Source organism: Phyllostomus discolor, chromosome 1 (genome assembly GCF_004126475.2).
Source record: "Phyllostomus discolor isolate MPI-MPIP mPhyDis1 chromosome 1, mPhyDis1.pri.v3, whole genome shotgun sequence".
NCBI classification, from domain to species: Eukaryota; Metazoa; Chordata; class Mammalia; order Chiroptera; family Phyllostomidae; genus Phyllostomus; species Phyllostomus discolor.
The window spans coordinates 62,010,037-62,036,441 of record NC_040903.2 but is presented as its reverse complement, the minus strand read 5'-3'; the positions used below and the strand labels follow the sequence as shown (position 1 = coordinate 62,036,441).

At 35.4% G+C, this 26,405-nt stretch overlaps 1 protein-coding gene across 1 annotated transcript in view; it reads left to right on the top strand.

Annotated features, from left to right (window-relative positions):
* Positions 1–23,571, top strand: part of PLXDC2 (plexin domain containing 2) — a 403,365-nt gene extending 379,794 nt beyond the window's left edge. Inside the window, exon 15 of the mRNA XM_028507369.2 lies at positions 21,628–23,571. Coding sequence (XP_028363170.1) covers positions 21,628–21,744 — 117 coding nt within the window. The 3' untranslated portion in view covers positions 21,745–23,571. The remainder of the gene's footprint in view (positions 1–21,627) is intronic.
* Positions 23,572–26,405: the final 2,834 nt, after the last annotated feature.

Below are 26,405 nucleotides of genomic sequence, written 5' to 3'. Positions count from 1 at the left end.
GTAGTCACTTATATCCCAACATGCAAAAACAGTCATTTTTTTTCTATTTTAATTTATTTTATTCTGGAATTTTTATGAGTATTTTTGATGTTTGCCCATTTAATATAATTCTGTTTTCAGTAAAATGCAAAATGACATTCTTTTTTTATCAAATAACTTTTTCTACTTTACTAAATCTTTTTCAACACACTTTAATGACTGTATATTATTTCATCAGCATTCACTCAGTAGCTTTATAGACATTGCCATTTATGCTAAGTGGCAATTCAGAAAGCACTGGGGGCTTAATGTTGCCCATATATCAAAAAGAACCCCATTTCAAACAGTTTAAGACTATGTTAATTACTTTCCTACCGCTGCTATAACAAATTACCAAAAGCCTAGTAGCTTAAAGCAGCACACAATTATTACCTTACATCTCTGGCAGTCAGAAGTCTAAAGTTAGTCTCACCAAGCCAAAGGCAAGGTGTCAGCAAGGCTGGTTCCTTCTAGAAGCTTCAGGCTTCAACTGCTGCTTTCAGCTGCTGGAGGCTGCTTGCATTCCTTGGCTCCTGGCCCCTTCTTTGCATCATTCCAAACTCTGCTTCTGTCATAATATTTTTTACTACTAACTCTGAGCCCTTACCTTCTTCTTGTAAAGCCCCTTGTGATTACATGGGGCCCACATGGATAGTCCAGGATAATCTCCCCATCCCGAGGTCTTTAATCTAAACACATGTACAAAGTTTGTTTTGCCATAGAAGGTACCACTGACACTTTTGGGCAATTAGGACAAGGACATTTTGGAGAGGTCATTATTTTGCCTACAACACACATCAAATGCAGTATGCATCACACACTACCCATTAAACTGTGACACACCCTGGACCATAAAAAACATGCCAGTTTCAGTGCTATTAAAATGTGACCCAGTGTATATCTTCTGTATTTCACAATGAAATCCATATTGCTTTGAACACTTACAGAAATTAGTTCCTGTGCCAGATACTGTGTATATTTTGATCAAATTTATTGATTTCAGTTTCCTGACAGGAGTGTCCAACCTTTTGGCATATCTGGGACACACTAGAAGAAGAGGAGTTGTCTTGGGCCACACATTTAGATACACAAACACTAACGAAAACTGATAAGGAAAAAAAAGGTTTTAAGTAAATTTACGATTTTGTGTTGGGCCGCATTCATAGCCATTCTGGGTCACATGCAGCAGCCTAGACACCCCTGTTAGTGGATACAGCAGCATTAATGCAACCAATCTAGTACTCTGGAGCATTGCGGCTCTTCTCATTTTTTTGCTGTTACAATTAGCCCCATTATGAACGTAACAGTGGTAACAGTGAACATTTATTAAATTCACTAGTGGAGGTGATTTGCTCTTATCACCTCATTTAATCTTCATGAAGACTTTATAAGGTACTAAGATGATCTCCCTGTCATAAATGAGGAAACTGAGGTACAGAATTTAAGTAACTCACTCAACATCAGGCAGCTAGTCAGTGGTGGAGCCCGTACTGAGCTGAGGTTCTCAAGACACCATATCTTTAACTACTAGGCCACTCTGCCGCACTGGGTGTAGAAATATAGGAAGATATATACCTATGGACATACATTGTGTGCTTAGAATGGATTCCAAAAATAGAATCAAAAGAAAGAAATAAAGAGTTTAAAGGTACTTAATTAATATTACCAAAATCACTGCCACAAAATGTCTAACAACTTACATAACAACTGTTGTTATTGTCTATTTATAGTGCTGATGAAGACAGTGGTTGTTATTTATGTGTTTTTCTTGCAGAAAATATACACCAATTATATATTTTGTGGATACAAACACTCTTAAAAGTGTTTGCATAGTATTTTTAGCTTTTAAACTTCTTGTTTGTAGGAAGGAAATGGAATAAAGTATGAATTAAAATCTAATCTAGAAATATATTCTTATATGGAATTCTAAGTAAATGTGACTAAATCCAATGAAATGACTAAAATGAAGAGAAAAGTAGGTGAGAATGAGGAAGCCTTGATAATAAAGCAAATAATCACCCCATGTATTGTACAGTTAAACAGTAATTGAATTAACTGTTTGCATTCCATGTGTTCATATATAGGATCCATAACAAGGGTTCCAATTTTCCTAAGACATTCAGTAGTCCATTTTTCATGAACTTACCATATTTTGCCATATATAATGTATTTCTTTTTCTGGTGTGCTCCCACATTTTTGGCCCAAATTTTCAGGAAAAAAGTCTTTAATTTTAATTTTTTAATTCAATTATTGATTTATTTATATTTAGAAACAAAACTGATTATTGTATTCCAGGGTGTTATTTTGCATACAGATATCATTATTGCTTTCTAGAATTGCACTTTTAATTCATAAGCATTAATAAAGTAATTAAAAACATTTATATAGATACAGAATTAGTACTACCCATGTATATATAATATGCTTTCTTTTCAAAACTTTGGGCAAGAAAGTGTGTATTATACACAGCAAAATATGGTGTCTTCTGTATTCCCTTTTCAGATCTTATACTGAGCATTTTCTTTGACTTTTAAATACTAAATAGCTTTCATGTTATGTTTACCTATCTGCCCTTTCTCAGTAAATTTTATGTATTTTTCTTTTTTCTCTCTAGTAAATTTTTAAAAGATATTTTATTTTAACCAAAATCATCGTGTTAGTGTAACAGTGACTAAACTAACAGTAACTGTTACATACGATATAACAATTACATCGTATGTAACAGTGACTAAAAGCTTTTTAAAAATTAAGTTTATTATCTTGAAACAAAAGAAAAAAATTCAAATATGCATATATCCCTTAATTTTTAATATATTTTAATGAAACTACTAAATCTTTAATTTTTCAGATGAATTCGATATGCCTTAGGTTCCACATTATTTTTGCTGAACATTTCTAGGCAGAAATTCTGTGGTTTATAATACATTTTAGTGTTGCATGAATATGGGTTATGGATATAAATGTTCCCACTGTTACATACTATCACACAACACTATTTAAGATTTTTAAATAAAATACATAAACTGTAATCTAATTGAAGGTAAAGAAAATGATAGTATAAAGAGGTAATCATATAAAACATTTCCATGGAAGGATTCTATGTGGACTATAAATGAAAAAATGTAGACTAGCAAAGTTAATAAAAGAATTCGTTTTGAACATGACCCTTGATTTTTCTTAGTATTTTAAACAATAGCTGGTGTTTAAATATTTATATGCAGAGTTATTGTTCTAATTTAATATAAAAGAAGAAATGTATAAGACCCTAATGATCAAAATGATCAAAACTTTAAAAAACAAGTGCTATGAGTAAAATATTGGAGGCCTTTTTTTTGAGTAATAGAAAAGTAAAAACGAAGAATTCTCACCTTGCTGCTGATGCTGCATAATAGTACTAGAAATATATCCTCAGAGAGAAAAGAACCAGTACTAAGAACTCATTTAAAGAAGGTAGAAAAGGAGGGAAAATGATGGGAACAATGTCCCTCGTGTCTCAGGAAGGCACTAAGAATTCAGTTGCAGTGGAGTTTGCTGTTGGACAGATAGATTATAATTCTTACCCTGAGGATTGGGGAAAATGCAGGCGATAGAGCTGTGCTGTCAGTGTGGTAGCCAGTACCCATGTGGCTATTTAGCAGTAAAAATGTAGCTAGTCTTGAATGAAACCCATGTAGAATATATGCCAGCTTTCATTAAGTTTTACATTAATTACATGTTGAAATGAAAATAACTTGGGAATATTGAGTTAAATAAAATACACTCTTAAAGTTAGTTCACTAACTTGTGCATGTGGCTACTAAACACATAAAACTGTGTGTGTGGTTCACACTGCATTTCTGTTGGACAGTGACAGTTTGTACAGAAAACTTTATAGAAAAGGAGGGGTTGGAAAGAAAGTCTGATTTGCTCCATATTTTTCAAAAATGGAAAACCAAGTGATTTTCAGCATGGGGGAGATAAGAAACTTGAGGAGAGAGATGGCTCACAAAGCTGTCCAACATGTTGACACATATTCATTCAGATCATTCATTCAGATTTGTGGGGCTCCTGTTCTGTGCCAGGTAGCCAAAGTGTAGAGATCAACAAAAGTGGGCGGGAGGCCTCATGGAGCTTACTTTTTCTAGTAGGTAGAGACAGAGGATAAACTTATTAATCTAGATGTGGATTTCTAAGTTGAATGTTTAATTTTACAAAACAGGCAGTCTTCATCAAAGCTTGAAGAAAAAGTAAGATATTATTAGTCAAATAACCAAGTATATAAGAGTTTGTGATGGTATTTGTGCCCAAAACTTGCAATTTGGTAATAAGTGAGATTATTATTATTGCTATTCTTATCATCTCATCATTTAGAGCTATGGATACATATTTTTAAAAAAGATAAAATAAAATAAAAGTGACTATTCTCCAAAACAGTTGATTTTCCTAAAGGACAAAATAGTCTTACCATTCTTAAATTGTTCACACCGATTTGAGTCAGAAATTGCACGCTGGTGTTCATAGTAAAATCTGGATGTAAATGTCTAAATACCAGTCATTGTTCATATTATGCTTTAAAATTCTTATTGTTGCAAGAACACCAAAATACCTGCCTTTGGTGTAAGCGCCAGTATTTTCTGTCAGCAAAATCACAGCACAGGGTGTCAGAACAAAAAGAAGCATGAGCATACGTGCAACCCAGGATTCTGCAACTTTTCTTGAATAAAACGTATGAATTCCCCAAGTATCTACCACAGACACATTTCCTTAGGGATTTATGCTTTATCTTAAAAACTTGTGTAAATTTTGCATTATATTCTATAATATAGATATATTTTCTTGATGTTAAAAAAAAGTGATTTCTACCAGTCTTTTACCAAAGTTTACATTCCCAAAGACAATTTTTATTTCTTCCATAATTGAGTGCATCCCCAGCACCCCAGTTACCACATACTTGTAAATGCTATAAAATCTAGGTAAATTCAAACTAGCAAAGCCCTCTGTTCCCGGAATTGACCTTGGTTGAAGTCAATTCCAATGAAGAATTAGAAATCCAAGATGGCAAAACAGTCTGCCTTGGTCATGTGATACTGAGTTTCAGAGCTGAGTCTGGAACCCAGAATTCCTCGTTCTGGTCCTGTAGGCTATGCTGCTACAGAACAGCATACCGACAAGCTGCTGAGCGGTTTGCCACTCAAGGGATTCCTCAGCCCAATTAATATTTGTGGAGAACAAGGCCCCGTGGAGAATAAGATTGCAGAAAGACAGGCAGCTGTGGCCCTCAACTTTTCCTGGCAATCAGTTGTGCTGCCAGGACAGAAGCCAAAAAGGAGTAAGGCAAGGATTCAAAGGCTGCTGCTGGGAGGAAAAAAAAAAGTGTTTAGAAAGTCTGGCCTCTTGCTTTGCAGCTGCTGCATGAATAGCACTTGGGAGTCAGGAATATATGAACCATTGCCTAACCTGTATAGTAAATACAGAAATCATTTCACAGACTTACAGAACTTTTTTTTATCTTGCAGTCAGATGTTTTTTATAAGAATTTTGCCCTTAAGGTATTCCTTAGTCTTATTTCTGTCTTAAAGAAAGCTCAAGGAAAAACTGATTCACTGAAACAAAATATTTTTATTTCTCAGAGGAAGCAAAAGATAGTCTTCACTTTTGATGAACTGCTTGAAGGAAAGAAAGATTAGGCTAAACCTTACTGAAATAGTTTGACACCCTGGTTAAAGAAGCTATTTTATTAGATGGCAACATTTCAGAAACATAGTAAAAAGAAGAGAAAATAGGTGAAACTGGTTTGTTTTGTTTTTGTTTTTGTTTTTGTTTTGCACTGCTTGGGTGTTTATGGTTTTCTTTTCTCTGTTCTAAGATGCTGGAATTTTATTAATGTGTATCACTAAATGTTTTTGAGACACTTCAAGTTCATAGTGATTCTTCTTTATTTAAGGTTTCTTCTATAAATGTCATCTTTAATTTACTCCTGTGGATAACATATTTTAATTTAAATTCCTAAAAGTAAAATATTGTTTCTAATGTAATGAGATGTTTTCTTCCCTTCATTGGGAACAATCATTAAAACTACTGGATAAAATATTTAACACTTCACTGAGTTCTCTGCTCTAATTCCTTCCTACTTACTGTTCCCTGGCTTATCATTAATAATGCTGCAGAAAGCCATGAAATGAATATGTATTTCTACTTATGTGTGTACATTTTACATATATATGAAATATCCACAGGAAAGTTAATAAATGAAAGAACCACATGAATATATAAATAAAAACAGGCAGAAGATAATTCACTTGAGCATCTGTAAGCACATGACGTATGTTTTAGGTCTTCAGACCCTTCCCTTCTGTCACCTCTTTAACAGAAGATTATTCCACTTACAGCACCAACTGTTGAGTAATTTCTTCCTTGTGACTTTGGTAACTGTTCTTTGTTAAAATAAGTATATCTTTCTGTTTTTGGAGACAAAGGGTAGAATTTTAATTTTAGTAGTAGTTATTGCTTCATAACAATAATGAATGTATTCAATTATAAGGTTCTTTTCCCCACTAATTCCACATACCATAATTTGTTTCTCTGGCAGAAATACAAAACAACTAAAAATAAGCTGATTATTGTGACATATTTTGGTTTATAAATAATACTAAAATAGTTTGTGACTGTTAGAAGATTAAAATGTTGAATTTGAGTTCAGGAGGTTAAAAAACTCAGAACTGGAGGAAGAAAAATATAAGGAAATGTATTTTAAATGATAGAAGTAATTATGCTTTTTGTAATCATATTAGAAGTGATTAGCCAAAGGTACTTTTAATTTGCAAATGAATTAAGATTATTTTGCTCTATTTTGTAGAGGTGGTAACTCTATTAAAACTTTCCTAATATAAACAAAATAATGCTCATTCAAAATCAAAATACCTTTTTATATTAAATAGTAAGTCAGAATTATTAGTTATATTTCTACCTTTTCTACTTTCAGCTGATTACAATATTTATAGTTCAATAAAAAAGCCATTCATCTGTTTCACTGGTTTAAAAAAAATTCTTATGAACACTGACTCTGTGCCAAGTGTTACCTTTGGCAAAGACTTTGAAGAAAAAATGATATTTGTTTCATTAACAGAAGAAAAAAATATATGATAGATTTTCAAAATGTTAATGCACAGTAAAGTTCTAGGGTTCTAGCAAAGGTGGATCTCTTAACTGTGTATCATATGCTTTTTGTTTTATATCTGAATTTGTCACACATCATTTTTTCCTTACTATTTCAAATTTTCCTTGCTGTTAACCTTGAAATGTCTGTGATTCAGTAGCTTGAAACTGTACTTGAATTTTCAATATGTACACATTTAATAGGGAGAAAATTTGGTGTAGAGTGAGGATAGATAAAGAACATTCAATTTTAGTGAGAAAAGTAATCTCAAAATGTGTAATTGGTAATGTGTGACTATCAAGTTAAAAAACGCATCATGTTTACATGAAGAGCAGGAAGGCATCTCACCTAGGTGGTCGGGCGCATTGTGTATCCCATGGTTGTGGGGGGACGTGGATCAGCCTCTGACCCATGCAGGAAATGGCAACAAACATTCTGGAAGTGCTTGAAAAATGTTTACAATATTTTTCCATATTTTATTTCATTTATATTTTTAAAATGCAGTTGCTAATATACAACTAATATAATATTATATATCAAGTATACCACAATAAAGAATTTAAAAAGTAAATGCAATTGCTAATTTATACATGCATACTGTGATTTATGCAATAATTATATATTATATACTGTATAATCATGTGCATAATTTATATATGCACATTCTAAACTGCCACTGTGTGCATTGGGTGCACACAGTACCTAGGCAACAGAGAGGCCAGGATAGGTAAAGCCTGGTCCAGGTGTGGAAAGAAGTGGCCTGCCTATGCAGTTATCTTGGACTATTGTGTGAGCAAGGAAAAAACTTTAAGTCATTGAGGAAATTAAGAAAAGATGGATTAGTAATAGATAAAATAGTTACCATCAAGTGGATATAAAGCCACATAAGAAATACATTAAAATCATGAAAACTCAGGGAAAATCGTGGGGCTGGGTGTGTTTTGAACAAACAACATAATTGCACGAGAGTTTGTAAAGGAAGAAAAGTATGTAAAAAAGGGATCAGATGGATTAACCATTGAGGATGCTGAGCAAAGCCATATCAAAGGGAAAATTACGTTATAAATCTATTGATTGTGACAAATCCAAATGTAAAAGCAATGAAATTATTGTGGAAAACATCAGAATTATAGGAAGTATTGAGAAAGATACTGTTTATTAAAAAAACTGGGGTACAAAAAAGATAAGACAAAAAGATATATTTTAAACAATTGTTTTTATTTAAATTTTTATTTACCAAATATAGAATCTATTTAGCAGAATATATTAAATATTTAGGGTAATTGGAAATTTTAGTTTATGTCTTTTTAAAATGGAATGATTTATGGTATCAGTGGGGCAAATAAGTAACCAGAGTTTGTGAGATTTAAAATGTTTTTCTATTAACTCTGGATTAAGAGGCGGAACTGACTGATGGGTTCTTTAGAGGAACTGACTTAAAGACAAAATCAGAAAAACTTTATTCATTTTTTTTTTAATTCTTGGTGAAATTTGATAACAGTATGGAAACTTCAGTGGATGGCATATTTGTCTCATTCATTGTTTTTATCCCTGAGGAAAAGCACAATGCTTAGTAAATATTTGTTACATGAATAGGCTCATCTAAAACTACCCAACTGAAACTTTAGTAAACAGAATCACAAAATGATAGATAATTGAAAATGGCAGGAAACTTAAAGAAAAATCAAATGAGTGGCTCACAACTTGCTGTATTATATGTCTCACCTAAAAAGAATTAAACTCCATTTATCTGAAAAACACATTTGCATGCTTAAAAATATAAACAACTTATTAAATTGCACCATTGATGTTGCAGGATTTGATGCATTCAGACATTTCCAGCTCAAATCTTATTGGAATATTGTAGTCAAGTCATTCATAGTATATTTTAAATGCATAAAAGTAATGTCATTGATTAAATACAGCCTCTTAAAAAACATTGGCATATATTTACCAGTTATAAAGGCTTCTTGGAGGTTGTAAGCTCATGCTAAGTAGAAAACCAGTGTTTGTCTACCTTCTCATTTTACACATGAGAACATGATTGACAAGAGATGGAAGGTGATTTGCCTAATGCCTTAGTGTTTGACAATAACAGAACCAGGAACCAGTAATATATTAGCAGAAAGATGGCAGTGCAAAGAAGGCTGATCTTGTCTAAATTCTAGCTTAGCTTACTAACTTCATGACTTTTTAGTCAATTCCTCATCCTCTCTAAGTAACCCAGCCAGGAATTAAAACCAAATTTGCTGACTCCCAAACAGCCTTCCTTTGTACAATGTTAAAAGCACTCTTTTAAAAAAAATAGTCATTAGTTTCAGCCAAAATTTATTTATTTCCTATCCCTATACCATTTTCTTAAACAAATGTTGGTGAGTTATCCAAATGCTAAAAGGAAGAGAAAAAGAACAAGGAATCTAAATAATTCACAAACCATGTTATCAACCCCTGGCTATAAAACTATAAATTGTGCGATAAAACAGTCAGCTTTTCTATTAATTGTCATATTTCAGACATGTTGTTTTTTAATTACTTTATTTCATTTTTAAAATGTTTAAACATTGGAGTTATTTCCAGGACTATAACCTGGCTCATATAATGGCATTAAAATGGCTATCAGTACTTCTTCATCATTGGATGAACATCTACTTACGCTGTTAACTAAACTTTCACGGTAATTACATGAATCTTTGTAAAGCACAGTAATGAAGATCGCTGGAGGCCCTAAGGGATGATGAAACACTGGCATGTGCCACATGGAACATTATATGAAAATATAGCTATCAGTGAATCTGTAGTTCCTCTGCAATTGATTTTCTAAAGCACATATTTCTTGACTTTTATTTTTCTGCCATACTAATGTTACCTAGTTCTCCTTCTCAGAAACATAATTTTTTCATTTTAATCCCCAAATTGATTTGACAAGAGATAGTATGTATCCAAAGTTCCAAAACAAATAGATCAAGATTCTCAAATTTTAAAAAGGGACATCATTATGAACATTCATTTTAATGTAGTACCTTAAATAGGTAAAAGATTTTCTATCAATCGTTTAAATTTTTCTAACACTTTTCATTTCATTTAAACATAGGCAAATTAAACATGTCATAAAATACCAGTCCGATATGTTAGGTCTATGTTTGCCCTGGTTTGATTGATAAGCATTACTCTAAATCTTCAAATAAATAATGTTCACTCTTGAATTTTATGCCATAAGTCATTTTATTGGGTTGAGTCCTAATCTTGTGATGAAGTGTGGATTAAAGGACACAACCTTTTAGGGCAGAAAATAGCAGACTACTGTGGTTAAGATCATGGCTAAACAAAAGCTTAATTTGCCAGCTTTTTTGTCTGACCTCACTAAGAAACACACTGATGCTCAGATACAAGTAACTTTATGAGAATAACCTCTGGAGGAACAAAGCCTGCCTCATTGTTGTGTGATGGGTATTGCTAGCTCACATTGGACTTTTATTAGAACATTTATGACCACAGCAGCATTATCTTGTCTTTTAACCAACAGTAAACTGCCCTGTACTCTCATATTCATTGAAAATTACTTTTCCTCAGAGTAAACTGCCTATCTAATAGCTAATTATTATTCTATGTTAGTAGAAAACAACTACTTGTGGCAATGAGGTTCAAAAAAAGCCAAGTGATATTGCCAAATGCAGTATCAACATTATATTATGAAGTAAAGCTACTGCTGAGGAAGACTAGAAACACTTTTATCATAGGAAATCAACCCAAACTAAGCTCACATGTATGCAGTGCAATTTGGTAGATGTGTTTAATATCACAGAGGGATACAACTAGAGTAAACACTATCCCAGTTTGCCCAGACTGTCTGTCCCAGGTTATGGCTGTGTTCTGATATAATTATTAATAGTTGTCCCATTTCTTCTAATACAAGTCACATAGTCACTCTATGTATAATTATATTTTCCAGTTTATTATATATGTGGACATATAGAACATAAAAACTTTAGAGGCCAAGTAGCTACATACAAACTCAATAATAAAACAAACATTAGAGGTATAATCAATGCTGAATAAAGGTACAGTCGAGCACTATGAAATTCCTAGGAAAGAGAGAGAGAGATTAATCAGAGGGGATTTCATTTCAGAGGTATTTGAGCAGAGTATTGAAAGAGTGCTGTGCTGTACCTAAGCAAAGAAGAAGAGGAGATGACATTTCACATGGAAGAAAGGTATATCATTTTGCAAAAACATAAGTCAAGAAAGAGCAAGATGAATTGACTTACTCAATGATATATTAATATCTATGGACAGATACTGAGAATGCCTTTAACATAAATGGAGGTTAGATGTGACAGGCATTGACAGGCATATAGAATAAATCCCAAAATCTTGGATTTATTCTATAGGCAGGGATAATCAGTGATGTAATAAAGAAATAGAATTTGAAAATGGAAAGAGGCTGGAAAAAGCTAAAAGAGTAAAAGAACACACAGAGCAGAGTTAGAAGGCTTTATCAGTAATTCATGTATGAGGTGATAACTGAGAGCCAAACTAGGGTGTCCGTAGGAGGGATAGAATGGGGCTAATTCAAGAGCCATATGAAAGAAGAGAGAACTCAACAGTTTTCATTTGCATAAAGCTTTGTGTCTGAAAGTACTTGGAATCAATTATCTTTGATTCTCACCTGCTTCCCAATGAAGTTTATAAATGTAGGCATTATTATATCTCTCTTCTACACATCAGTAATTGAGATTCCAAGAAATTAAACAATTTCCAAAAATTCCTGTAGATAATTAGTAGTCAAGGTGGAGGCTTTGTCTTGATTCTTTGCATTGAGTGTGTGAGGTGAAGAAGAAAGAAGGAGAGAAGTACAAAATCCGAGCAACTGTGAAATTAACGTTTCCAGGAGTGGAATTAGAAATGTCAGAAGACAGTTAAGAAATGAAAAGAAGGAGTGAGTATTAAGCAAATTTGATTTGAGCTGATGGTCAAATTACATTTGGGCCTCTCAGAAAAAGCACTGAGGAAAAGGAATCGATTAAAGAAAATGATTGAAGTTATAATAGTAGAAGTTGAAACCCAAGAAAATAAAAAGGGATGTTAGGGGAAGAAATAGATTAGAGCATTCATGACTAAACTTTAGGACACATTCACATTTAATGTTTATAAACCAGGAAAGGAGGTAAGTTCAAAAGTGGAAAATAAATAGACAAGATGCAAGATAATAAACCATCATAGAAAGCCAGCAAAAGGGATTGAGTCAAGAATGAAGTTTAGGCAGCAGAGTTGGGTGCTCTAGAGAAGTGGCAGAACAAGAGGAAAAAAAGTACTAATGTGACAATAAAATCATTTTTAACCTGCTAGAATGCTTTTTCAAGGGAGGGGACAGGCACCAAATTTAAGGGGGTAAAAAAATGAGTTTGTAATGTAAAGGCAGTATATTCAGTCAGACGTTCATCAAAGATATAGTCCTGGGGATACAAATTAAAGTCAAATGAAGAGTTTTCCCCATATTGATTGCAGGCATAAGGTAAAGAACCAACAAAATGTTTGTTTCAAGGTATTTGGGAAGAGGAAGAAATGAATTGACTTCATAGCAAAGATATGATTGAGTAGGAAAAACAATTATGCAACAAAGGAAGAATATCTTTTTATTTCAGATAAGAAGAAAGGATGATTCATACAAAGATATTAATGAGGAGAGAGGGCACAGGTTTGGCATCTTCCTAATGGCTTAATCTTCTCTATAATAAAAAATGGGTTTGGAAATACAAAATTGAGAAAGGGCAGCATGGACTGGATGGAGTTAGGGTGTGCCATAAGGATACAATGAGAAAGCGTAATCACTGACTTCCCACTCTGGGGAACCTGAATGTGTGGCTTTTTCCTTCAATGGTTGGGATTCTGTAGGGTCTGGAAGAGGAAAAGGTAGAAGTTGAGGATTTTTATTAAGAATGGTAGAACTTATGCAGGATAGATTATCAGATATGTGAGGGGACAAAGAATACATTGATTGAACTGGCCCACCATGGCATTCGACATGGCTGGAAGGTGAGTGAAGTCTGAATGAACTGTAGAGAGTAATAAGAAGCAATGTTTTGTAATCTGAAGAAGCTTGAGGCAATGCAGTGCCATGAGGTGGCCTGGCCTGGGAGGTGGCTGTTTGAGATGGGGTAGAATGAGCAATACAGAAGAGATGAATATGAATAAACAAAGCACACAAAAGCAGTGGGTGAAATTTTCTAAAAACCTGGAATGAAAAGGTGGTGGCATAGAGAAACACAATTCACCTCTTTGCACAACCACATAAAAATTACAGCTAAATTATAGAACTATCACTCAGAACTATCAAGTTGAATGGAAGTCTGACAACTACAGAATTAAAGAAACCACATCCATCCAGACTGGTGGGAGGGGCAGAGATGCAGAACAGAATGGCCCCACATCTATATGTGGTAGATAAAAATTTAGGAGGGTTATCTTGGGAGCAAGGATTCCCAGCCTCACACCAGGTCCCCCAACCCAGGGTTCCAGTGCCAAGAAGGGAAGTCCCCATAACTTTTGGCTGCAAAACCCAGCAGGGATTGACTCAGTGGAAGACACTTCTGGAGTCCCAAATAGTTCCTCTTAAAGAACCTAATCACAGACTTACTCATAATCATCCCCTCTGAGCTCCAGCACTCGGATAACGGCTTGAAAGGCACCAGTGGCATACAGGGAGGAACTTCAAATGCTTTCAGCAGATACTTGATATTATATTGAGTAATCAAATCTTTTGTCTGTGTGTTTTTAGCTTGTACTACTGGTTAGCTCCTGTCCAGGCATTTGTATGGAAATGTCTTATTTTACTTAAACATGCTCTAAACGCTTTAAGTTCAGTACTGTGTTTTGTTATACAGGTATGTAAATAGAAATTTTATCAGCTGACCTCGTGCAGTTATTCCCATATGAATGCACTAATAGTGGCTATCATCGGTCATTTTGGGTTACAAAGTGGCCAATAATGGGCTGAAGTCAAAAGAGGAAAATAGAAAGTCGAGAGGATAGCTTGGCACTCAAGAATCTGCATGCTGTGCCCGTTGTTGGGCATAAACCACAGAAAAAGTTCTGTGCAGTTCAACACAAACACTTATTGTGAGTCTCCCTGCGCATACCACTTTACCGGACATGGGAGATCAATGGGAAACCAAGGGCAGGACAGTGGGAGCTATCTGCCCCAAGTGCAGGTAATAAGGGAGTGCACTGCTGGTAGAAAGTGGTAAAGTTTTACTAAAACTGTCTAGATTAAGCTTAGCTTTTCATTACCATAGTGTGCCAGAACTTCTAAAGTGAGTTAGAAATTGTGCTTATCTAAGTTCTAAAGAGTTGATGCAGTTACTGTTGAATTTTACTGACAATACATATGTAAACTTCAACTTAGCACAATTTTACTACTTAGCCTTCAGTAAACATTGTCTTCTGCATGGAAGTTAATTCGGAGAACTCCCCATTACACACTTGGCCCTGACAGTAGACTCGGCTGTGTGCATTCATTTAGAGAATGAGTTCGTAAGAGCCTGGAATCCTGTGCACTCGTTTTAGGCTCAGTGGGTAATCTAGCCCATATGGCACTACATATATCTGTGTTAAAACAGTAGATTTAAGATAAAGAATGGGAGCATTGTGGCTGTAAAGATGAAGAAACAAGACTGACTACAATTAGAAACTACTTCAACTCTATTATTACAAACTGCAAAGCATTCTGTGATCCTTCTGGAGTTCATTCATTTGGCAGTATTCCTTCATCTTTTTTACCTTTTTTTCAAAATTATGTTAATTCATCCTACTTTTCCTTTTTTGTATGGTAATATTTTTTTGTAATGTTTTTCACTGAAATGGTTATATGTATGAAGTGCAAAACAGGAAGAATTTCTTTTCTGGTCATTTTTTTTTTCTGTCTTCATTTCTTCCCTGGTCATTATTATTATTCATTTTTTATGATTATTACAAAAGTAATGTTGTCTTACAGTGGAGGCAGAGGGTGCAAAATAGGTCTTCTCCACATGTCAGAGAGCTTCAGTGCACCACTGCCATGCCTAATTCAGAGTCGCACAGAATATGACATTTGACCACAGGGCGTAGACAGACACTGTAATACATGTGCACCACATACACAACCACAGTGTGTGCTGAAATAGGACCGAGGATATGGAAGCACTGCCAGCACATGTCTGAGACAGTGCAGGAAAATGCAAGTGACTTCTGATCTATAGCTGAAAAGCCAGAAAGCTTTATTGGAAGTAAGATGAAATAGTGTTTGAATCCGTAAACATGATGAAGTAAGTAGGAATGCAGGTGAGGACAATAAACACAGGCAGAGGCTCAGAATGGGGCATTCTGGGACACAGACATGGAACCAAGAGAAACATGGTTTGACGGTGGTTCTCAACTGTCCCTGTGTATCGGACTAACCTGAAGACTTTTTTAAAAATACCCCTGCTTAGTCCACGGCCAGATATCCTGAATCAGTTGGCCGAGATAGGCCTCAACATCAGTACTCTGTTGTTGTTGTTGTTGTTGTTGTTATCTCCCTAGGTGATGTTATTTTCAGTCAGGTCTGAGAACCACCATGAATGAAGGGCTGTGAAAGAAAACAATGGACATTAAACGTTTGAAATGTATGATTTAAAGATGTTTCTCCCCTCACCCTATGCCCCCCCAAAAAGATGTTTTTCACACATTAAAGAATTTGTACTTACTTTAGCAGCCAATGGAGAACAACTGAATTTTTGTTTGAAGAATACTTTAACTTTCAGAAAATCACATAAATCATATGAGGGTTTTGCTAATTCCAGTTTATAGCTATTCTCTACATGCTTTGGGACAGTTTTCATCTCAGACATGTACCAACTCTGGTTGTGTTAACTGATTCTTCAAGGTCTTACCAGGGCAGTTCTAGAATGAAGGCAACATGCCAATGGCGAGTAGTAACTGTAGGCTGAGAGAGAGGACAGTAAGACAAGAAGAGCAACCGATATCAGATGAGCAGAAGTGTGTAAAGGAACACCCAGGTATTTGCACACGAGTTATTGCTTGGAATTCCTGGGCACTCCACAAGACAGATGAGTCCATTTGAATTACTCTTTTTAAGGAAAAAGAGACCTACAATTTATGAAGCAAAGTGGCAAAACCACAAAGAGGAGTAGTTTGTTTTAATTACATTGCAAGTTTGCCTTGGCCAGGGCCCCAAAACATTGTGTGTCCCTATTGATAAGATTGTCAAATAAAATATAGGACACCAGATAAATTTGAATTTCAAATTAAAAATGAGTAAATTTTAGTATAAATATGTCCTATGCATTATAGTTTTTTAAAAATTACTCATTGTTTACTTGAAATTCAAATGTAACTGGTGTTCTGTATTTTGCTAAATCTGGCAACCAAGACATACAATTTGTTAAGACTGAAATAATAGTCAACATAGAATAAGGATAATAGACAATAATTGGTATTTAAAAGCATAAAAAAGGAAAAAATCCCTTTTCATGAATAAACTTTATCAAAACTAAACACAGAAAGATTAGCCCAGCTATACTACATGTGCTCAGTTCCCATGAAGCTCCCCGGGAGATACAAGGAAGGTTAAAGTTCACTACTGTTCCTTTCACTCACTCTTTGAAGAGACCTTAGACAAATCACCATCCTTGCTCTTCAGAGTGTGTAGTGTGGACCAGCAGCATCAGCATCACCAGGGCCTTGTTTGAAATGCAGAGTCCCAACCTCCCCCGACACCTAATAATGAGTCAGCTTGTGCATTTTAACAAGATCCCTTGAGATTTGTATGCGCAGTCCAGCTTGAGAAACACAGGTTTAGTTCTGTAGTTCCTAGAAACATGCTCTGAGGCGGTGCAGGATCTGCAGATAGGACTCATGGCCTGGGGAGAGTATGTGATAGGGGCTCCTCCATCACAATGGAGGGAGACCAACTGTGCAATCCTATTTGGGCTACAAGGTCAGATTTCATTGGGTCTGTGACTTAAACACTTTTTTCAATGAAAAAATAAAATTTTAAAAAATTATAATGTAGTTCATTTCATTTTTCAAATGTAGAAACTGAGTAACAAAGAAAACGTGACTTTGCCTAAGTCCTGTGCTGGAAATTGACAGATGCTGTTTAAGTCTTCTGATTCCAGCTTCTTTCTACTTCCCCAGTGTTAATTGAAAAAAGCAGCACAAAAACACCAGAAATATCCAGCCAACTGCTTGTCAAGTGCCCTCATGCACCACAGGTGTCTTCCAGCTGGGCCTTGAATTTCAAAATTGGTGCCTTTTCTTTACACTCATGCCTAGTAACTTCCTTTCAAAGCTCATCTAACCCAACAAAAAGCACTGTCTGCTTTGCTGCCTGAGAAGTCTCCAGCTGCAGTTTTGAGTACACTGCTAACTGAGGGTACCCTGCAGGTTTGTTTATGGATATTTCAGCTAATTATCTTGCCACCGACCACAGAGACAGATTTGGGTGACTGTTCAATTAAGAGTACTGAGGAGTAATTAGGGAGAATACCTGATTGCACAGCCCACTCCAGTGCTGACATAACAATGTGCACATCGACTTCCGAACGTGATTAATCACATAAATAACTCTGCGACATGAAATTGGAGCTCACCCACGCATTACACCCACTAATGTTTTAAGGCATTATTTCCTGAACGTCTGTAATGAAGGATAGTACATTCTGGTTTGGGTTTTTCAATTTCAGCACACGTTCTGCTCTGTAAGAAACTCATCCTGTGTCCCTATCAGGTTCTGCAGTAATTTGATTAGCTTTTCTAAAAAGAAGACACATTTGGACATGACCAAGCCTTGAGAGGGACATATAAATGCCAGGTTGTGACCACAGCACTTCGTGCCAGAGCCAGACCCCAGGTTTCTAGATCCCTCTGTCCATGGGGTAGATGCCTCATTGGAGCATTAACATTAAAGATTTTTCTATAAGAACCAAATATTCAGCCATTCCTTCACTGTCATAAGATGGCCCTCGTTATTGTCATTTAGAAGAAAATCAGAAGTTGTTAACAGAATCTTAGGGAGAAAAATGTCTGTTCTCTTCCTTTCCTTTGTTCTTACTTTCATGTAAATGTGTTTCATTATGTAAATCTCAATAGGAACACACACAAAAAAGGAAAAAAATTTCTTGAGCACCTGAAGATCAACATAGAAAAAGCAATTTCAGTTAGGACTAATTTATATAAATTTCCCTTAAATTTAGAAATCCTAAAAGCTTGTGGAGAGAAGCAGGAGGGATAACGATCACAAGAACCACCATACAGAGTTTTTAATCATTATCTTTTCCCACAATACTAAAGTCCATTATCTCAGGCAAGCAGTATAAGGATCCTATGAGTTTCAAGAACAAACCCTTAAATAATATTTTACAAATGAGGAGACAAAGACTCAAAGAAATCACGTAATTTAAGATCATATAATTGATTTGTATGATACATGAAAGTATTCTAGAAAGCAAGCATAATTTTGGAAAAGTTATTGTTCTTTGTTTGGTATCCTTAGGGCTAAGATGGAAATATCAAGGAAATATAAAAGAATGTAAAATTAGACCAAATGTTTAAAACTGCAGTTTTATGATACTTGTTAGAGTTCATTATGAATTTTAAGATATTATTATTGAAAAGGTCTTTTAATCTAGGCACAAATAAAAGAGTAATCTTGAGTAATTTTTGTAGCTACATTATATCTGTTCTATTTTGTTCAACTACAAAATGTTTATTTGAAACCTGTATCAAATCTTGCTTTCCATATTTTCCTCACCTGCCCAACATACACTGAAAATCCCTTTCCCCTGAAATGATTTTATCTTCCATATGAACCAGAAACTATGTTTCTTTGGTCATATGTCCTTCAATACATCTAGCACCTTACTAGATATTTCAGGTATTTTATAAATAATTTGTGCATTCTCATTGCCCCCAGTGATTTCACTTCTAAGAGTTTATAAAAGGAACTAATAAGAGATATGCTTAGATGAGCAGCAAAGATATTCATTGTAGCATTATTTATATGGTCAAAATATTTGGAAAACTACTTCAAATATTAAGTTGACTATATAAATCATGATTTAATGATAAATGATATACACTACAGACGTTTAAAATAATTTTTATGAGTATTTTTCAGTGTGTACTTAAGTGGAAAGTAAAGGAGCTCTTAAAACAGTATGTTCAATGCTTTCATGTTCCAAGAAATGCATGTAAGTGGTGTACACCAATAGTTGAACCAAATTACCCATGAGTACTAGGATCTCTAGTGATTTTCATTGTTGTTGGGGTTGTTGTCTTTTCTATGATGAGTAGTAAAAAATCATGAGAACTTTCTAAGGCTATGTAATTCAGAAAATAAGTTAGTATTGTGTTAGCAGAGGAAACTTCACTGTCCATATTTGTGTACTTTACGTTGAGAACCTCTGTGATGAGCTCACCAAGTACATAAGCATTATCATTAATCCTGCAATCTTTCCAACTAAGACAGAGAATTATTAACTTAGTATTTCTGACTTATTAACAGAATACTGAAGTTGATAATGTTATAGTTTTAAGAATGAAATAAAAATGGAACTACGTTCACAAATTTCAGATGAGCCATACACAACCCACTGAATGTTAAGAACTAGTTCTACAGTGGGGAAAACTAACTTTGGAAATAGATAAACCTTGTGTTAAATCTTGGCTCTGCCAGTTGCTAACTTCACAGGTTTGAGCAAAATGTAAGTGACTGGGTTGTACAGATCAAATGAGATTCTTTATGTAAGACACCTAATAAGCAGGAAATACTGTTAGAACTTAGCAAAATATAATTTTCACAAGCATCATCATCAATATTCTTGTCATCTGTGCCTCTTGTTAATGGAAAGTCACCTATAGCACAATGTCTTTACGTGCTGGGCTGTACTAGCGCTGGTTCACATGGCTACACTTGCCAGCTCAGACCCACGCCCAGGCGAGCCTCGTAACGGCGGGGATTCGGAGCAAGACGTAGTTGTGCTGCTGGATTCGGAGAAGGCCTAGGGCAGTTGTGGCTTCAGAAGCCCCCTTGTAAAGTCACTGAAACCAGAGTGGGGTTATAGATAGTGAGTACAGTGGCATGTTAGTGTTTTCCCACAAAGAGGAGTGACCACGGTCTACAGGTCCATCTCCCGAAAAGTGCTTTGTATATTTCCATTGATGACGATTTTCGGTTCCAACAAAGACACTATTTTGCTGCCTAGCTCTTAGTTTTAACTTGTTCTCTTGGAAAATAAGGATAATTCAGTTCCACTTACCTCATGGAATTTAATTGACTATTACATGTAAAGTATTCTGACCACATAATGTTACATAGACAGCACATGATGTTATTAGAAGGCAGAATGTAATTACCTTGATTGGTATTTTCTCAGAAAGTAGGGCTGATACTCATTCTTACCTGATTGGAAAATTCTTCTACAGCCAATAATCGTTGACACTGGAATGTAATTAGCAAATCTAGAAAGTGGCCAAATGCCAGGATATCTACACTGATATTTAACGTTTTTCACTTTAAAATTCTTTAGATAGAAATAAACTTCCTTCAATACTTAATACCTTATTTACTCCAAAACTGCAGGCAGTCTAATCAGTGGAGTAACAGTTTCTAGTGTCATTGTGACATGAAGTACATGTTAGTGTGTCTGGTGCCATAACTTGATGATTCACTCCTATTTGTGAACCACCGAGGGCTTGTTTGACAGGGGGCATGCCAGGGAGAAATGCACTCCTCTGTCGATATAGATAACCTGCATTTTAGGACTTGTGTCTGTATGTGCAGTGATTTGGTTCATAGGATCAAGCTGGTTTGCATCCTCTGATGTGAGATTCAGTTTTCAGGGCATGACGGCTGTTCATTTCGAAGCACAAAAAGTCATATATGTAAAGTCTTAGCAAATAATTTCTTAAGATATTAGGTGGTTTTTCTTTTAGTTTATTTGCTAGAAAAATCTAGCACTTCCTTTGAACTACACCTCTAAGTACCCTGCAGAATTTCATGGCCTTACATTTTGAGTGAATTAATGAATAAAGGGAAGTGATGCCACTATTGACTCCTAGAGAAAAGAGTCAGCAGCTACATATTAAAAAGACTTCTGTTTTATTACAGTTCATTTTTGCCTAGTAATATTTGGGCACGTACGGAATCTTGAAGACATAAATGTGCATAGGCCATAAAACTTGCCTTTGAAAAGTTCAACCCCACGGTGGCAGGTATGGCAAATGGACTGTCACCTAAGAGACGCTGAGGGTGCCACAATGGACAGCCAGGCATGGGGCTGTGTGGGTGTGTAATTCCAACTGTGGTGGGAATAAGAGATAATTTTACATGTCACTAAATTTAATTCAGAAGTTAATTAAAATATTTGACAGATATATTTTTCTTCCAATGAGATCATCACCCTGGTGTTCATTATTTTTTCATCTTCTCTTTCAGAGACGCCCAAGCAGATGGCCTGCGATGAAGTTTCGAAGAGGTTCTGGCCATCCTGCCTATGCGGAAGTTGAACCAATGGGAGAGAAGGAAGGTTTTATTGTATCAGAGCAGTGCTAAGATTTCTAGGACAGAACAGCACCAGTGCTGGCTTACAGGTGTTAAGACTAAAATTTTGCCTATACCATTCAGACACACACACACACACACACACACACACACACACACACACAAAGGAGCCCTAAGCTGCTGTAACCTGAAGAAAACAAAATTTTTGGACAAGCTCCGCCCAGGAAGGGTACAAGAAAAACTAAAACTTACCCAAGATACTATTTCCACTGAACACAGAATTCCTTAGTGGGGTGGCATCTGTAGTTCACTCAGAATATCTCCTGTGGACTTATCAGAATTATGACAAGATTACAGTGCTATTGGCTTAGGTGCAGGGTTGCAAAGGGATCAAGAAAAAAATACTAATAACAAAACGTAGCTCACGAGGGATCTACACCTTTGGTTCAAATATTCTTCTCTAATGTCTCAAAGATAACTGTGTTCGAAAGCCTGAACCCTTTCACTCAAAAGAGCAATGATGAATGTTTCAAGACTGCTGAGAAAAACAGTTCATGAAGGAACAAAAACAAACACAAAATAAGAGATTTTCTATCTTTTCATCAGACGTGTGGCCAAAGGATTGTGGTTTTCTGGTCTAGATCTACCTGTTCCAACAAATTCATTACTTTATAGGATGAATCTTTGATCTGCACAGGAAGTTTAAACTATGCTCCCCTCTTTCTTGTTAATGAATGCCCTTTCTGTGATCTGTAACAGAATTTTCAAACTTTTAGCCAAGGTTTAGGAAGGAGGGAGTAGCAAATGAGGCTTTCCATTCTCGCTCCTCAGAATAAAACTTCAGATTCGTTTTACGAAGCGTGAAGTCCTATGAAGCCACATTTGCTCTTGGCTGAAGGAAACAAAAGGATAAATGGCTCCATTGCCATTTTTGAAACAAAAATGTTAAGGGATTCTAAGTCTATGGGTATTTTTTAACTTTTTGCCATTTCAGTACTAAAGGCCCATTTCATTGTCGATTCCTTTTGAAGAAGCCGTTCAAATCAGCATATCCCTGGTGATAAAAGGAAGGAAAGAACCCTGCTGAATCATCCCATAATTTTCTTTAAAGCACATAGTAGTTACATAAATATATATATAAATATATTTTTGTTTATAACTAACACAAGGCAGGCTCTTGTGACTCTACGAGTGCATTTTGTCATCGAGACAAAACAAATGCAAGGAGCATTACTGCATACTTCCATGGAGTTGTAAAATAATCCTTAATATTAGAATATTTTTATGTCACTTAGCAAAAGTGGCTCAATTGGTTGCAGTGCAGATCATCTTCCTGCCTATTTGAGCCTCCCTTTTGTTCATATCAACCCCTCCCTCCCCGGCTAAATAGAGCAGATGCCAAAAGCTCTTTCAATGGAGCCGTCGTTTGCCCTATAATGAAAATCCAGATTTTGAAATTTCCCCCTGAACGAAGATAGAAAAGAAATTCGTTTGAGGAGGAAAGTGGTTAATATATATACCAAGCTCCTAATGTTTAAAATTCAGGTACTATGTGTACAATTTCACTAACATCTTAACCCATGAAACTTACATCCTGTGCCAAGAAGCTGTTGGTTTTTGTAGGGTACAGTGTCTACCATTTGCAGATTCGGGTATTAAGAAGCAGAGATGTCTTCAACAGCACTTTACTAACAGCGTAGCATCTCTACACAGTGTCTAGGGTGAATGACATCAGTTTACTAACAGTATCATATGTATATTCACACTTGTCTAACATAAACTAGTGCCATTTTCCATCATATATATTTTGCTTTATATTTTTAAGTACCTGGTGAAGGTGGTAATTATTTCCCTAATCTACTTAGTTAAAAATTGCAAGAAAAAAAAATGACAAGCAAGGTGATTAAAGTATGTGATGACAATCTCTCTGCCGTAGCTTTGTTCAGTTTATATGATATATCCCAACTTGCTTTTTTGTGGAGTAGGTTTGATCAGATAGAGATAACCAAATGACTTGCCAATGTAACTGGTGCAACTGGTATTCTACAAAGACATAAGGGACACATAGACGATTCCTTTTAGGATAAGATGATGCTTCTTTCACTAGCTCTTGTGGTAGGTGTGGCTTCTAATCGCAGTTGATTGACAGTTATATGAATTCTATCTATATATACAACTTCTTGCACAATTCTTTGAATCAGGAATGTTATCTTTATGCCCTCCCATCTTCCACTTTTGATTCAAAAGAATTGGCAATTTTGTAGAAAAACATAAAAGCCTCTAAATTGTTCAGTGAACTAAAGCACCAAGTGATAGGGACAACTTTCTGGAAGGAAAAGGGCTGCTGAAGTGTGGGGAAGCTTCCTAACGTAACTAGGAGTTAAAGGTGGTAAGATGTTTCTACTGTATAAGGATCTTTTAGTGGTAAGGGAAAGGCTGGCTGAATCCCTTTTTTCATGAAACTTTCATTTTATTGTATGCATCTCTGTTATGTTCTTGGTGTCCATTTATTGAAAAAGAAGAGCAAGCATACACAATATTTCTGGAAATTCAGAATAGATGTTGATGCTTTGAACTTCACATATATTATGTATTAGAAAGAGCACATCTGTACATTGCTTAATAAACTATGAACATAGAGAATAACAATTTGAAAATTGAGAATAGCGAGGTAGTACATACAAACTTCTGGAGAAATCAGGTAAATAGTTCTATACAGGAAGTTAGCTATTTCATCTTAATTAGTTGTAAAAACTATATTCAATGATTAGATAAAGGTATTAAAAGTCAAGAAAAATATCTTAAGCCAACCAGATATCTGTGATCACAGTGTTGGTTTGTTTATGAAGGATTTGTACTTCAGGATATACTAATAAATAGAAAACTAAAGATAAACAATAACCTACAATTAACCCCCAATTATTATTTTAGTTTGAGATACATAGGGTATTTGATAACCTGTCACTTGTAGCTTCTAGAGTTAGGGTGTCCAATATTATATCCAGTAGCCAATGGATACTAGCGGATAGTTAAATAACCACCCAGTAGCGGATGGTTATTTAAATCTAAATTAATTAACATTAAATAAAATTCAGTTCTTCAGTCACACTAGCCACATTCAAGTGCTTAGTAGCCACATCTGGCTTGTGGCTACCATACTGGACAACACAGAACATTCCCATCATCACAGAAAATTTTATTAAGTGGTACTATAGAAGTCTTTTGTTTCATTTCCCTCCCCTTGAAGAGAAAGGAGAAGGCGGAGAAAGAGAAGATCTAGTAGTTCTTGGCTGTATCTAAGAATTTGGATCTCAGAAAGGCACAATGGAATAATGAAAAAAAGACAGCCAACCCAGCTTTGAGTCTCCACCATTATTTTGACAAATTCACTTTAATCTCCATGAGTCACCGTTTGCACTCTGAGAAAATAAAACCATTTTTCCCCTATATTCCTTTAAAGATTTTTATTATGCAGATTAACTAAACGTACAGATGCACTGACTTTAAAAACCTGATGTCAGTGCAACCCAAATAAAGCACAGCTCCTGGTACAGTACCAGCACACATTTGCATCCAGAGGGAAAAATGTCCACCAGTTCACACAGCATTCAAAGACAATCAGATCAAACACATTTCTTGAGAGAGTGCCAAAACAGGATACAGTCAAACCAAACAGCAAACTTGCTTAAGTTTCTTTTTCCTCATCTCAATATTTTGTGTTTTCTATGTCATCTGTGTGACATGTCTCCCAGCTATCCATCCTCTCCCACACCAAAGTCCCCTAGGTTCACCCTTCAGCTGGCTCCATTCTTTATTATGTAGTCACTTAGCCTCTCTGGTTTCTTCTGATTCCCCAGTTTATTCTCCACAGCAAAGGGAGGCCCAGAAGCTGACCAGCTGGCTTCTCTTTAGAAGGAAATACCTCAAACACAAATACCTTTAAATATTTAGTTTATCCCTGTAACACAAATGTAAGGGGCTGTCACATTAAAATATAAATGTGTGGAACTTAATTTTAATTGTAAAAAATTTGCAAATGAAGACTATATAAAATGAATAAAATTAATTTAAATTATGCTAATATACAGATAATATATATTCTCGGATTAGTATAATGTATTAAGTTTTGGCAAAAAAAATTCTTATGTTATTTTCTCATTCTAAAAGAATATAAATTTGGTGATGCCCCTAGGGTCTGTTGTACATTTGAGGAAAAGTTTTCTAAGAAGCCATGTCTTAGAAAAGACTTTCTAAGTGTCTTGTGGTTCAAGACACTTCCGTTCTGTGATAAGAAATGAGTATTTAAATAAGACTAACTGAGAAATAGAGCCTGTGGTTATGATTTCTTCCTCCTCTGAAATCTTATTTTGCTTTGCATTCCATCGGACATTTTTCAGGTATTTTATTGTGATGTGCTCTACTAATTCCAAAAGTTGCTCTTGCTTTTTCTTTCCCATCCCTGCCCTGACTCTTGGCTTCAGCATCCGTATACCAGAATCATGGGACACCATCTAATTCAACTTCTTTTTTTCACAGACCAGAAAATTGAAGGCCTGCTGAGAAAAGTAATTTTCCCATTGTCTGAAGTAGGTCTTGAACACTCCTGTCAGGTTATTTCTGTTCTAATTTTCCTGCCTACACCCCTTTGTCAGCACATGAGGCCCGCCAAGCAGCTCAGCAGGCACAGTCCATCTCAGAGCTAGCTTTGTTTC